The sequence below is a fragment of the Carya illinoinensis genome, chromosome 14 (assembly GCF_018687715.1).
Source record: "Carya illinoinensis cultivar Pawnee chromosome 14, C.illinoinensisPawnee_v1, whole genome shotgun sequence".
Classification (NCBI taxonomy): Eukaryota; Viridiplantae; Streptophyta; class Magnoliopsida; order Fagales; family Juglandaceae; genus Carya; species Carya illinoinensis.
The window spans coordinates 5,137,297-5,153,937 of NC_056765.1; the positions used below are offsets into that span (position 1 = coordinate 5,137,297).

The following is a 16,641-nucleotide window of genomic DNA, read 5'->3' on the forward strand; positions in this document are numbered from 1 at the left end:
CAGTCGTTTGAGAACTCCAATGGATTGGTGGATTGAAGAGAGACTTGTACATTCTTGAAGAATTAGTTTCTCAAGATTTGGGATCTTATTAAAGTTTGGCATCTTGTACAAGTTTTGAGAATAACTCAGATCAATGAGTTTTAACTTGCATAAACACTGTAATAACACAAAAAATAATTAGATGATATTAAGAACTAATGAATCTAATAAGACATGATGCAATAGCAAATAGATTTCACAAAAATAAACTTATAAATTGACATGATTTCATGTTATATATGAGATCAATTTTATAATAAAAATAATTCTACAATCTGATATGCCACATCAACCCACATCAACTTATGAGTTTACTTAGGTGAAATCTTTTTATAGCTAAAGTATTTTTAATAACATGTACTTAACAATTACAATGGGAAGAAATTAAAATGAATGCCCATTTGCATTTAATAGGTTGAAATCTTACTTTGGTTACATTAATCCAAAGCTGTTTGATTTGGCTGCAAGGCATTCTAAGTTCAACAAGTTTGTCAGGTTGGAAAGAGCTTGGGAAGGATTTTAAAGGATATCCAAACCATTCCAAAAGGCGTAACTCGTTAGAAAGATAACTAAGGTCTTCAGGAAGCTGCCCATAACAAATTTGTAGTAATCTCAACCTTTTCATCTTTGAGAAGGTCTCTGCACTCAAGCTTTCCTCTTTTTGAAATGATGAGTTTAGTACTATCCCTTCAACAACATTTGTTCCCTACAAAACAAGGAGAACAAAGTATAGCATATATGGTGGGAAAATATCTTGCAAATGCTTAAGGAATTGATATAAATGATAAGAATTCTCTAAGTTTATTCCTTGACTAATCCATGCACTTACAGTATTATTGCTCAACGTTTCAAGGGCGTCTTCAAGAAGCCACAATCTACTACGTCGGCCAGGCACTTCAGGAGATTCACGTTGAACTATTTCTTTCCCCATTTCTTGTAGCAAATCATGCATTGAGAAACTGTTCCCATCGCAGACAGTAAGTAGAGATTTGTCTACAAGAATAGCGACGTCGATGTGTGGGGGATAATCAGAACTTTCCAATAAATCTATTATGAGATCTTTTTTTATCTCTCTTTTGAAGAAACATGCAATATCTAAAAATAGTTTTCTCTCTGCAACCCCAAGGCTATGGAAACCTATTTCAAGTATGTCTAAAACTTCTCTATTAGGATTTTCTTTTAGCTTATCTCGAGCACTTTCCCATTCATTTGTTCCTCGATCATACAATGAAGAACCTAAAACTTTAAGAGCTAAAGGAAGTCCATTAGCATATTCCACAAAGTCCTTGCATAGATCCACATAATTTTCCTTGGGGTAAGGATTTTTGAAGGCTTTCCAACAAAAGAGCTGCATAGCATTCGCATGTCCAAGGACTGTAGCCATATATATATAATCAACATGTCTTTTTAACAAATGCCTATCTCTACTTGTTATAATGATTCTACTCCCTGGACCAAACCAGTCGTGATTCCCTGTTAATGCTTCTAGCTGTTGTTCTTTATCCACATCGTCAAGAATAATAAGAACCTTTCTACTGAAAAGTCTATTCTTTATCATATTCATTCCCTCACGAACATCCTGAATATTTATTTTTTCTTCCTCGAGGATCTGAGAAAGAAGTTGCTTTTGTAAAGAAATTAGACCATGATATCCAATACTCTTTTCTCTAACACAATCAATAAAGCTGGTAGCTTGAAATTGATTTCTGATTCTATTGAAAACCACTTCTGCAAGTGTTGTTTTACCGATTCCACCCATCCCACAAATCCCTACAAAGCAAACACCATCAGAATTTTTTCTATGTAAGTTCTTGATCATTTGATCAACTGGGGAGTCTATTCCAAAAAGTTTCCCTGAAATGCTCAAGCATGTACGATTCAATTGACTAAGTATCGTTTCAATGATTTCTTTAATAGCTGTTGACTCATCCCTGCAAAGCATACAAATCATTTATTTTTATAAGACAACACTAGCTAGCCATGCACATAAGTTATATATATACACACACACACACATACACACACCAATAGTGGACCGGCCCAAACAATGCTTGAAAATAATGTTAACTATTTATCAAAATAATATATATATATATATATATATATATAAATCTAATTCCCAAATGTAAAGAGAAATAAACAATGTTCAAGCAATTACTTAATTAGATAATTTCATCAAAGATATCTAAAGACACCACAACTGATCAGATAGATGTCGTATAAAGAATTTTGAAGACTATGTACATATTTATGGTTCTTAATTAATTGAATAGAAAGCATGATATGTTCTTATTTAATTATAAAGAGATTACATGGAAATAAGATCGTAAGAAAACTCTTTTGATGATAATGAATGTCAAATCTAAATTTTTTAATTACTTGACTTTAATACCTATCATGTAGATGCCATCCGGCAATATTGCCCACTTCCTCCAAGGCAGCTCTCCATGTTTGTATCTTCTTTATGTGGATATTCGGATCCTCTCCATGTTTAACAAAGGCTTCGGCAAAAGTCCCCTTTTGATTTCGTATGTGAGAGGGATCAACGTGATAGAAGACAGGAAAAACTATTAGCCTGTTTTCTTTCATGCATTCAGCGATCTTGGCAAGCTCAATCAAACACCAATTCGAAAAAGCGTAGTTTATTGAGAAGACAATGATGGCATACTTGGATTCTTTAATTGCTTTCAAGAGTTCCAGAGAAATATATTGTCCACGCTCTAGTTTTTCATCATCCCTAAAGGTAAAAATGCCTTTCTGTTCTAAAGCAGTATATAAATGTGCTGTAAAACTCTTACGGGTATCCTCACCATGGAAACTAAGGAAAACATCATATTTCCATCGAGTTGGCGAAGAAGAAGAAGAAGAAGGCAGGGCTGTCTTATCAGTACTAGTGGTCATGAAAGCCATTGGAAGCTCACGTACAGCTTCAGAAAAATGTTTGTAGGAACAATATATACATATATATATATATATATATATATGTATGTATACTAGACGGGATTAGGTCCACCAAACAAGTAAAAACCCATGAATTAATGTAAAGCTCCACCGCTAAAAAAGTTTTGCATATATTATAAATAGAGGTTTTCAGAAATATTCCTCGACCAACCTGGACAACGTGCCATGATGGGTCTGTGCTGACGACTCCAGAAAGTGAGATAGAGAGTTACTCTATCTCTATAGGTTTAGCCTTTTGGGGTGTCCCACGATTAGGTATTGAGAAAAGGAATGAAATTCATTCTTAATCGGAGAGAGGACTTTTTGTCAGGAAATAGTTAAGTTGTTATTAAACAATAATAACTAAAGTTAGTGGGTAGCCCCATTCTATAAATAAAAAATATTATTTTATTAATATATTGTAAATAAAATAAAAATAGATTGTAACTCTATTATTACTTATTGAAATTTGGCTCTATTACTCATAATTCAAGAAAAATGCTTTTTAAAATATATTTTACATTTATATTTTAAAATGAAAGGTATTATTATAAAATATCATATAAAAGTAACACCACCTTGTAAAAATAATTTCATTTTATATTATATATTGTGAAAAATATTGTAAAGAGTATTATGTATATCATTACTCATAACCCAATCTCCCTCCTCATAAGGCTTTCTGACTTCCCACTACAGAGGCCAAAATTTTGTTACTCCTCCTTCAGAGTGAGAACGAATTAGAACTAGCTTGATGAAAAAGAACACAAACTAATACCCAGTAAAGTAAGTAAAAATAAAAGGCATGGGAGATCATAAATTGATAGTGGGAAAGCCACCCTACACCAACATCCAAAAAATCATTCATTTCTCTCTCCTCTGTTATTCATCATGGTTTCTCCACCTAACAGGATTAGAGAAGACAAATAAAAAATAGGAAAAACGCAAACTTCAAGTAGTGCGAAGACCTCGGTCAATGGAGAGAAGAATATATATATATATATATATATTAGTTATATATATATGTATATGAATTAGAAAAAAGTTAATAGACAATCGCTTGGTGCAAGCGTGGTCCAAACGTGACTGATGTGGCAAAATTTAAATACACCGTTTAGTTCAAAGAGAAGATGGAAAAAATTGTAAAAGAAATGAAATCAAAGTGCAATGAATCCAAGAGAGATTTTCTGCATGGTAATTTATCGAAAAAGATTGCAAAGAGGAGACTTTGTGCTACAGTCACGATTGCTGTCGTGACTCATGAAGAATCTTGAGGTGGATTCAAAGGCGTGGGCGAGAGCTCTTGATCAAAGCTCTAATGGCTGACAAGGCATGCTCTCGTTTCCTCCACAACTCAATGGCCATGGCTGAGTCTCTCTCGAAGTGAGGCTATCTATGTGCAAGTTTGTCTTTTCATTCTATTGCTTGATAAAAGTAAAAGGAAAATGACGACCCACGGTTCCAGCACGCCAAATCAGATCAATGTGGTATCAATGAACTAGATCAAATGAGCATGAAGACAAAGAACTAACACACATGCAAGATCCAAACGATTGAACACGAAGACCCACCTAAAGGCTAGACACAACCTACCTCTGTTTTGGTTTCTTTCTTCCTTATTTAGAGAGTTCTTTTTTTTTCTCCCTGATGTAGCGTCAATTGACTCCTCACTGCTAGCAACTCAACGGTACGTAGAAGCTAGAATTATATAAATTAATGTACACACCAATAAATTGATGAAAAAGATGCACATTATTCTTCTAAATCGTTTAGACAAGACAAACACTGCAGTCAACTATTCTTTTGGGCCCAGGTGCCACTTTTCTTTTAGTTGGGAAAAAAAATGGTTGAACCGATGAAAAGCATCGATTTTGTTTTTTCTCCCTAGGGAAATTATTATAAGCACTATTTTTTCCTCTGAATTATTGGCACTAATTATTTTGCGTGATAGTAAGTTGAATTTTAGAGGAACCTTAGAACTTATTCATTAGTTTGTTTAAATAGAGAGCTCCGTGTCGTTTGTTCATAATTAAATTATTTATTGATATAAAATGACAAGATCAAAATTAAATTATTTTCTTATTGCTTTTTGATGCTACCGCAAAATATATATCATGTACATAAAGTAAAATAAATTTTAATTTTAATTTTTTAATTGAACAAAAACTAAAATTAACATTTTAAGTTTACATAGAAACCTCATAATAGTAAAGTTTAAAAATTAATTAATATGATTTTTTTTTATATTATAGTTTCTTTTACTTTACTTTCATTTCAAAAACACTAAATGTATATCAAATTAAGTCACGTTAGTTTATAAAATTATATGATTTCTTTTATAAATTTAACGATACTAAAAAAAACTCATGTATCGTATTGGAAAATGTCCAAATAGATCAATAATGATTGTTTAGACACAAAACCAAATTGATCATGAAATTGTCTGGGAGTTTAGGAAGGATGATAAATATATGTTATTTATATAATATATATGAGAGGAGGATGATACATAGAAATATTATTTTCTTTAAATATATAGTTTGAGAATGTGTTTTTGGTTTTTATTATTACTTGATTTTGTTTTATTATTATTATTATTATTATCACTACACCTTTTGACTTATTGACTATATTTTGTTAGAAATGATGTGGCAATTTTAGACCAGGGGGTTGATTTTCATTGGGAATTAGTTTGCTTTTTAAATTATATTTTGAATTATTAATTGTTAATTCTATACGCAATTTGGTTTGGATATTACGATTTATTATTTTATTATTACTTTTTATCTATTTTTTACTATTTTATAATATTATTCACTACTATTTAATACTTTTTTATTACTATTCATAAAATATCTGATATCACCTCACTATCCAAACACAAGATTCTCTCATCACGGAACCCCTTATCTTTGCGTTGCAGGTTGGTAAAAGCCATTCACAGGGGTACAAAATAAGTTCATGTCAGCATGCATTAATATCTATGTGAAAAAAGAAAGATCAGAATAAAAGGTTGTCCTCTGAATAATGGCAAGTACTTTAAGTATTGGTTCTTGGTGTGGAAAGTTGGAAATTTAGTCATTTGTTAAGAAAGTAGATCCTAAATCATGACCTAATAAATTTGACTATAAATAGTTCAATTTGTCTTCTTCTTCTTTTTTTCCTGATGGTGATCTCATTCAGCCAAATATTATAAGTTTGAGAGAAAGTATATATCAATTTTAGAAACTTGTTGGTAAAAGAATGACGAGAAACTACTTCTTAATTGGCAACTTCAGCGTGGCATCATGGAAATAGAACGTAAAGAAAAACAAAGAATTCGGTAAAAGAAAATAATTCTTTACAAAAGTCGTAGGTGTTGGTCAAAGAACCAAAGTTTTGAATAACGTTTTAGTAGTCATTTCAATCAAGACACTATAAAGAAATATTTTGATATTGGTATAATGATACTGTTTTGGAATAGTCTATATGGATAAATTAATTATATAAATAAACTATATTATAAAATAAAGACAAAATAAAGAGAAACTCAATAATACTTCGGAATACAAGTTACCAATAATTTTAATAGACTTAATTCAATTAACTACCAAGTTACGACTACTAATCTAGCGTATTTTTAATCACCTATATAGCATTTTAATTTTTAATAACCCATACTTTTAATAAACCATCTTTTTTGTGTGCCTAATGGAAATGATTCGTACTATGTAGTAGGGGAGAGAGAGAGAGAGAGAGAGCCATTGGTGTGCAAATTTAGAAAAAATTAAAAAAAAAAAAAAGTCCCTCATTTTAAGTTCAATTTTATAAAATACCCTAGTCAGCAAGTTCATTTACAAAATCGCCATGCTTTGATATCCTGCAACTGGGTTTTATGTACTTGTAGAAATTCACATACTAGGTGAAACATCATAAACTGGCCGATATTTAACTTGGTACAAAATGTAAATCTCCTCCATACCGGTTATTGTTCTGATACAATAAATTCTAGCCATCTCGATAGGTATGATACGATTTTTAAAACTTTACTAAGAACTCGGCCACAAACTTCTCAAGCAACTTCATAATTTTTACACGTGGCGGTGGGGCTCTTCTCGAGGCCAATCAACTTTTTTTATCAATCTATTTGATGTTGTAAAGGAAATTAAAACAAGAGAAATATTATTATTTATTTTAATTATTATCTTTTCTAATCATATATTGTTAATGAAAAATGATTCCTTTATAACTCTTTTACAACTCTATATAAAATTGAGGATAGTTTCAAAACTTTGTGAAATTAAACAACTTAAATATTTCACTACTATTTACAAATTTGTAATATCATCATGAAATCAAACAATTCTTGATTTATTTATTTGGTTAGGGTGTAGCTAAACTTGTTAGATATTTTTCTTTAGTGTGTAAAGTTGAAAATTGAGTCCTTTGTTAAGAAAATAGACCACATCCTAAATCATGACCTAATAAATTTGACTATATATAAACAGTACTGCAATTTGTCCTTTTTTTTTTTATTATTTTTCTTTCCTGATGGTGATCTCAGTTTTTTGATAGTAAAATATTGTTCATTCATTCATAAACGGGAAATTACAACTATACATGAGACATTACAAGCTAACTATTATTTTTCAAACTCCCCAATATACAAATTTCTTTATGACTAGTATGGTCTTGTCTATTGCTATAAATCTTTCAGACAGACTATAAGAAAGATAGCACTCTATCTTAAAACACTGTCTAAGACAATATCAAGCCCCATACTCCCAAGGAGTGGAGGACACACTCTACAGACCTCAGGTCTTAGAAACAAAGTTTTTTGTTTTTATCTTGTTTTTTACAAAACACAAATAAAAGATAGAAAGCATAAATTACATGATGAGAAAATAACGAATGACAACTTGAAAAGTTATAGATTCACATTTTTAACTTTGGAGGAAATCAAAAACCAAATAAAGAGGTGTGAGGAACACGTGCTACTCTAAAAGTATGACGTATAATTAGATATAAAGAAATCGGTGCCCCAAAAAAACCGTTAATGACGGCAGTTGATGGTGATGTCATTGGTTCAAATACAAAGAATTCAGTGAAAGAAAATGGTGAGCAATTTCCTTAATTATTATACTAGGAATTTTTTTTAATAATGAGTGCAACTACTTTTGTCTTTGGTGTGGAAAATTCTTCCCAAAACCTCCTAACTTTACCAAAATTATTATACTAGGAATTTGTTTTAATAATGACTGCAACTACTTTTGTCTTTGGTGTGGAAAATTCTTCCCAAAAAGCTGTAAAAAAATTAGTTCACATATAGATCTCATTATAGTAAAGTTTACAAATTCACAAGATTTTTTTGTATTAATTCATTTTATTTTAATTTAATTATAATGTATTATATCAAATCAGATTAATTTACATATTAAAGATGAGAAACTTCCCTGCATAGAAAACTAATCCAAGTCAATGGTCAACATTACATAAAGAATACGAATTTGTGGAAGAAAGATGTGAGAAAATACTTTGGCAACTTCCTAATATATATGTGTATCTAATTCAATTTATATATAAATATATATATATATATATAGGAAATTAATCATATTAGGATAAATTATGCATGATCGATCCTCCCTCTAAAATTATATATATATATATATTTATTTATTTATTTAAGTTCGCAGCTCCTTCTGCCTTTTCAGAACTACAACAGAAGCATTTAATAGGATTATGAGATTGAAAAAGAAAATGGATGACTGTTAATTGCATGTTTATTCTATTTCGTGTACTTTCTTATTTTATTTCTTTTCTCTTTCCCCTAGCTTTCCTTTTTTTAAAATAAATGGTTAATGCAGTCGTAAAATTGTAGAAAAATTGTAATTTGTAAGTTGGAAGACAAAGAGGCTATGGAAGAAGAAGATGATCGATTCTTCTCATTATGATCAAATGAATTACAAATGCTATACAATCAATTCATTTATATAGATATAATGACTATTTACAACTTGCCATCTAGACCACTAATATTCATATTTGCATAACTGAATTAACTACCAATCACATGAATTCAAGCTTTTTGTTTCTGTTTGGCTCCTCGAGCTTTTAATTCTAGACCTTTTATATGATTTTGTAAACTCCAACACCCCCATCAAGATGAGAATGGATGTTAATCATTCCCATCTTGCGAATAAGATTATGAAAGTTGAGTGAACAGAGGGGTTTGGTTAATATGTCAGCTAATTGATGCTTAGAAGGAATGTGTATGATTTTGATGAGGCCTGCTTGTAATTTTTCCCGAACTAAGTGACAATCTAGTTGAATATGCTTAGTCCTTTCATGATGCATAGGATTAGAAGCAATTTTAGAGACTGGTTTGCTATCAGTATACAATAATGCAGCTTGAGAATGTTGAACATTTGAATCAACTAGCAAATATATGATCCATTAGATTTCACACGTAGTCGATGCTAAGGCCTTGTACTCAGATTCAGCAGATGATCTACTAAGAGTGGGCCGTTTCTTCGATTTCCATGAGATAAGAGAGTCTCTTATAAATACTGTGAACCTAGTTACACTTCTTCTAGTGTCCAAGCAGCCACCCCAATCACTATTTGAGTATGCTTTTAGATATAGAGATGATTTTACATACATGAAAAAAAAAAAAAATTGTCCTAGGGTAGCTTTAATGTATCAAAGTACCATCTCGGTAGCTTGAAGATGTAATGTACTTAGATTGGCCATAAACTAACCAAGTGCTTGTACAGAGTAAGCTATGTCAGGTCGAGTTATAGTTAAGTACAACAATCGAGCTACATGCCTTCTATATGATGCAGGATCGGTGAGAAGTTGTGAAGAATCAGTTGCACTTAGTTTCAGATTGGACTCCATAAGAAAAGCTACTGGTTTACAATCAGAAAAACCACTATCTTGTAGAATATCCAGGGCATATTTTCTTTGAGAGAGAGTAATACCCTTAGCTGATCTGGCTACTTCCAGGCCCAACATATATTTAAGCTCACCAAAATCCTTGATTGTAAAAGAATCATGTAGAAATTTCTTCACTATATTGATTTGATCAATACTATCAAATGCAAGGATTACATCACCAACATAAATGAGTAGAGCTATGAAGCTGAAGGGGTTTGTTTGATGAATAAAGAAGAATCTGATTTACCTTAAGTGAAGCCAAGTTGTAGCAAAGAAGAAGACAATTTGGAGAATCATTGTTTTGATGCCTATTTCAGCCCATAGGACTCTTTTCAAGCTTACATACTCAAGGGTCATTCTTTGAGGAATAGCCTGGTGGCAATTGCATGTACACTTCTTTATTAAGATCTCCATGCAAAAAAAAATTATCTACATCTAACTGATGTAAATGCCACTATTTTATGGCAGCAACAACAAGTAATACTCTCACGGTTTCATCTTAACAACAGGAGAATAAGTGTCAAAAAAATTTAGCCCCTCTTGTTAAGTGTAGCCCTTTGATACTAGTCTTACTTTATACCTCTCAACTGTGCCATCAGCCTTAAACTTGACACGAAAAACCCATTTACAACCTATTGTAGTTTGTTTGGAGGTAAAATATCAAGATCCTAAGTTTTGTTTAGTTTAAGAGCCTTTACTTCTTCTACCAATTTGCCATTGAGGATGAGAAATAACTTGTTTAAATATTTTAGGTTCAAAGGTTGAAGTAATGGCAGCAACAAAAGCTTTATATCTAGGAGATAATTGAGAAGTATATCCACAGTAGTCTGGAACCGGATGGGTTTGGGTCTGGGTTCTATTTGAGTTGTTGGGAGTTCGTGAAGGGCGATTTGGTGGAGGTGGTAGAAGATTTTTTTTCAGGGGACTGAGTTGCCTAGATTCTATTCTTCATCATATATTGTCCTTATTCTGAATGTGCAAAATCCTACAAGTTTTGATAAATTCCGGCCTATTAGTCTTTGTTCCATCGCGTACAAAAATTTCTCTAAGATTTTGGTTCAAAGATTGACAAGGTTCCTTCCTTTATTGGTTTCTCAAGAGCAAGGGGCCTTAATTATGGGGTGGAGTATTTTCAAGAACATTACGTTGGCTCAAGAGATGGTTAATTCGATTAATAAAAAAATTGCCGGAGGAAATGTTATGTTGAAGATTGATATGTCGAAAGCTTATGACAGAGTTAATTGGGGTTTTTTGTCAAATGTCCTTTCTGCATTTGGTTTCTCAGCTAATTTTTGTAGACTTGTGCAGGGGTGTGTGGGCTTGTCATGGTTTTTAGTAATGATGAATGGCTCTTACAAGGGTTTTTTCAAGTCAACAAGGGGCCTAAAACAAGGGGATCCTCTATCGCCTTATTTGTTTATTCTCATGGAAGAGATTCTTTCTCGATTTCTGAGATGGGATTTTGGAGATGGGAGGATTCAAAGTTTCTCACATCCTTCGGAGGCGCCTTTGATATCTCACTTATTGTATGCAAATGATTTATTGATTTTTGTTAATGGTGAGAAGAGATCCATTCGGTGCCTAATACAAATTTTGGAAAAAATATGAGAAATGGTCGGGGCAGTTGATTAGTAAAGAAAAATCAGCTTTTTTCTTTTCTAAACATATTTCTATGAGTAGAAGATGGAGGTTGAGAAGGTTGACTGTTTTTGTTGAAGGCTATTTTCCGGTGGTTTATTTGGGGGCTCCTCTGGTGGTGGGGTGTCTTAGTTTGGGATTTTGAGCCTTTGATGACTAAGATTAGAAAGAAAGTGGCAGGGTGGAAATTTAAAATCCTTTCTCAGGGTGGTCGACTTATCCTAAGTAGACACGTGCTTTCGAGCATGGCATCTCATTTGCTAGCAGTTCTTAATGTCCCCAAGGAAATTCTTAATAAAATTAATGGTATTCTTTCTTCCTTCCTTCTTTTAGGGAGAAACAGATGGGAATCGGAAAAGGAAATTGCGGGCTTTGTCACATTTGTGCAAACCTACTTGAGAATGTGGTTTAGGTGTTCGAGATCTTGGTGAAGTGCAATGCTCTTTTTATATGAAGTTTGCATGGAGATTGTTGACAATGGATTCAATGTTGACAAATTTTTTTCGTGCGAAATATGTGAGAAATGGCCATGTTGCTTTGGTTGTTCCTATGCGTGCAGGGTCTCGTTTGTGGAAGTCAATTTTGGGAGTCATTCTAGAGGTACTAAGTCAGGTGCAGTTAAGGTGAAGGAAGGGAGAAGTTCATTTTGGTATGATCATTGGTTAGCTAGTGGGCCACTTTCACAACACTTGGATTCTATTCTGAATCCTTAGTTGCAAATTAAATATATATGGCTGGATAATGCTTAGGATAAAGACGTTTTAATTGAGTTAGTGGAGGGATAAAAAGCTGAGGAAATCATGAACTCGGTTGCAACAAGTAAAGCAAGAACAGTTGAATTAATATGATGCCTAATAGTGATGGGTAGTTTTCAACAGCTAGCTCTTGGGATATCATTCAAGTCAAGGCCGTTGTTGTACAAGAAATGGACTAGGTTTGGCATGGTAAACTGTCGAATAGGATCTCTATTTGTAATTGGAAGGCTCTTTTTAATTGCCTACCAGTGGATGAGAATATAAATGGTTGGCATCTTAATGGTGTCCAAGTGTGATTGTTGCAATAGGGGTCAACAGGAATTTGTTGATCATGTTTTGAGTAGAGGGGAGGTGGCATCTATGGTGTGGAAATTTGTAGAAGTTGAGTTTGGAGTTCCTAGTTTGCAAGCAAGCAGCTGGAGGGCTCGAATGGCTCACTGGTTCTTATATGCTAGGAAGTCGTCTCTATGCGGGCAACAACTTGGCCTCCTGCCTAGTGTGATATATTGGAAGTTGCGGTACCATAGGTGTAAGGCTTGGATGGAGGGGTAGTCAGAATCAGTTGCTGGTATTTGGTTGGCTTTGAAGGCGTGTCTGAGGAGCATTGCAGTACAAGTGCAGCAACCTATTGCTGCTTCAAACCGAGTGGTGCTTCAGGTATTAGATATGCAGTTGGGGTCTATAGAGGGGCATGCTTCATGTCTTGTGTGTTGAAAGAGACCAGCAGAGGGGAGTGTGAAGCTCAATGTGGACGATAGTTGTAGAGGAAATCCTGGCCAATGTGGGGGAGGTGGTGTAATACAGGATGCTAATGGCAAATTTATTGCTGTGTTTGCTGCATTTCTAGGGAAGGGCATGGATAATATGAGTTGAGGGCCCTTCTTGCTAGTTTGGAGCTGTGTAGGGAGCTCGGGTTCGTGCATATTGAAATTGAGTGTGACTCACAGGTGGTGGTGGATTGGATTATGGCTAGGAAATGCTCGGTCTGGTATCTTTGGAATTATTGGGATTCACTTTTGCAGTTACTTGATGGTATTAATTTCTCTATTGGTCATCAATATCGAGAGGGGAATGTGGTTGCAAATTTTTTTAGCACAATGTAGGGAGGAAGGCCTAACGAGGAGATTTGAGGTACTAGATTCACTTCCTAGTTTAGTGAGAGGGATGTTGCAAATGGATAGATTAGGTTTGCCAAATTTTCGTACATGGTAGTTGCTAGTTTTTTACTAATTGATTCATTGGATAGGGGTCTACGTGTGAGTATTTTTTTATTGGTTATGTTTTTTTGGTTAGGTATGGGTGAATGTATAAGGTTTTCCTCTGCCACAAGTGAGGGTTTTCTAATAAAGTTTGGGAGTTCCATCCTCCTTCATAAAATAAAAAATAAAGTAAAAATTAAGAAGTAGATAGGTAAGGAAATATAGAATGAGGCTTACCTGCATTAGATTTTGGATTGCAACTGGTAGATGATTGAGTAACTGAAGTTGTCTGTGCCGTATGACCATAATAGAAATTCTGCATGTAGGAGGATTCTTGATCCTTTGAGACTTTCTAAGAGTTTCAATTTGAGTGTTTTCATTTTGAGAATTTGATATAGTAGGAGTTGAAGTAGAATTGGATTATGAAGAGTCAAAAAACTGAGGAAAATTAGGAAAGACAAAAGGTGTATGGACTGTATTTGGTATGGAAGGAAATATGGATTCTTGAAAAGCCACATTTCTGGAAACAAATGTTTTGAGAGTGATAAGATCCAAAAGCTTATACCCTTTGATATTTGGTGTGTAACCTAGAAAGAGGCATTTTGAAGCTCTTGGTTGGAATTTTCCTCTATGAGATGTGACTGTGCTAGCAAAACACAAACACTCAAAAATTTTAAGATAGTTGTAATCTGGGTGTTTTTGAAATAAAAGAAAGTATGGTGTCTGATTTTTTAGAATAGAAGAAGGGGTTCGATTTATAAGATGTGTGGCTGTTAGTACACAATCTGTCCAATAAGAAAGATGCAACTTTGACTAAAAAAGCAAAACTCTAGCAACATTAAGTAGGTGTTAAAGTTTTCTTTCAACCCTGCCATTCTGTTGTGGTGTTTCAACACAAGATAATTGATGTATTATGCCATGGTCATCATAGAAATTAGATATGTTAAACTCTTGATCATTATTAGTCCTAAGAGTTTGACTAGCTGTGTTGAACTGAGTATGAATATAAGAAACAAAGTTTGTGAGAATGGTGCGAGTTTCTGTTTTTATTTTCATGAGATAAAGCCAAGTGAATCTTGTATAGTCATCTATAATTTTTAAGAAGTAATTAAACCTAGAATATGAAATGGTTGAGAAGGGACCCCAAATGTTACAATGGACTAACTAGAATGCTTTATTTGAATAGCTATTTGATACAAAGAATGGTAGCCTTTTCTGTTTAGCTAAAGGACAGACTTCACATATATGATTGTGATTTGCTAGTACATTGGAATCTATCTCACTAATGATTTTTAATCTGGTAGGTGGAAGATGTCCTAATCGAAGATGTCAAATATTAGCAGTGATGTTAAAATTATTTGCTAAAGAAACAAAAGGTGCACAATTCAAATCTGGTTTACTCCTTGCTTGAGCAAAAGTTTGTTGTAGGTGGTATAGACCAGACTTTACTTCAGCAAGCCCATTCATCTTCCAGCTGATTAGATTCTACAAAATGCATTTGGAGTGAAAGAAAAACAAATCAATAGAATTTTCTTTAGTGAGTTTGGAAGCAGATATGAGATTAACATTGAACAAAGGGATATAAAGGGCATTATGTAAGGTTATATTTGATGAGAAATTTATATCTCCAATGAAGTCAATGGGAACATATTGGCCATTTGGTAAATTGACCATAGATGGTTTACTAGGTAAATGAATAGCATTGAAAAGATGGGGAAAACAGATCATATGATATGTTCTCCTGTATCAAGGATCCATGGAAAATTATTTATGTCAACAAAAATAGTGTGACATGATATAATACCTGAGGTAGAAGCAGTGTTTGCTATGGAGTTGGAATTAATGTGTGTATGGGATAAGCTATTTGCAAGTGATAGCAGGTTTTGAATTTGCTCTTAAGAAAATATATTTGGGATGCTTGAATTTGACTCCAAAGAAGAAGCAACATTTGCAGTGGGTAATCTGGTGTTTGCATTTCCATGTGGAGCAGGAAGAACTCTCTTGCCTCATGGGCTTTTCCATCTAGGTGGGTATCCAATTAATTGGAAGCATTTCTCTACAAGGTGTCCAATATATCCACAATGGGAACAAGTGACATCTACTTTTGCTTTTGATTTTGTGAATCGAGTACCATTTGTAGCAACTAGTTTCTGTGTTTGTGCAGCAACCATTGCATGAGAGTTTATAGGAATGCCAACATTAGTTAATGATCTTTGGCTTTCCTCTTGTAAGAGTAGAGAAAATACTTTGCTCGTAGAAGGCAAAGGTGATTAGAGAAGTAATTGACTACGCATCATAGAGTAAGAATCATTCAAGCGAATGAGAAACTTCATCACATAATATGATTACTGCCTTTCTGTGAAATTCTTTAAAATATCACAAGAACATCTTTCAAGAATTCCACATCTACAACTTGGGATTGGCCTATAACTATATATTCATCCCAGAGGGTCTTGAATTCATTAAAGTACTCTGTAATTGATTTTGATCCTTGAGAATTTGAACTAAGAGACTTTTCTAGAGTAAAGACTCTGGGACCATCACTTCGGAGATACCTTGTCTTGATTTCTTCCAAATGTCGTATGCACTTGTGAAGTATAGCAGACTCCCAAGAATCTCTTTGGCTATAGAATTCATTAGCCAAGATAGAATAAGATTATTTACTCTCAACCAAGCAGTTCGAATCCAATAATCACCAAGATTGGATTGAGGCAGAGTACCATCTCTGAATGCAATCTTGTTATTTACTGTAAGGGCAATGGAGATAGATCTATTCCATGCAACGTAGTTTTTACTAGCAAAGATCTTGGAAACTAAAAGTGCTCCAGGATTATCCGATGGATTTTCCATAGAAGCGAGAAAGAAACAAAAAGATTGAAGAAAGAGATCTAAGAGGACAGGGGAAAGCTTATACAACTTGGCTCTGATACCATGTAAAATTGTAGAAAAATTGTAATTTGTAAGCTGGAAAATAAAGAGGCTATGGAAGAAAAAGATGATCAATTCTTCTTATTATGATCGAATGAATTACAAATGCTATACAATTAGTTCATTTATATAGATACAATGACTATTTACAACTTGCCATCTAGACCATTAATATTCATAGTTGCATAACTAACTTAACTACCAATCACATGAATTCAAGTCTT

At 33.5% G+C, this 16,641-nt stretch overlaps 1 protein-coding gene across 1 annotated transcript; it reads right to left on the reverse strand.

The window, feature by feature from the left end:
• Positions 1-745: 745 nt before the first annotated feature.
• LOC122293481 (TMV resistance protein N-like) lies at positions 746-2,949 on the reverse strand. Its single transcript, XM_043102060.1, has 2 exons — positions 2,432-2,949; positions 746-1,970 (listed from the first exon to the last, which is right to left on the reverse strand). Exons 1-2 carry the CDS (start codon positions 2,947-2,949, stop codon positions 746-748), a joined length of 1,743 nt encoding a protein of 580 aa, XP_042957994.1.
• Between the last annotated feature and the right edge of the window lie 13,692 nt (positions 2,950-16,641).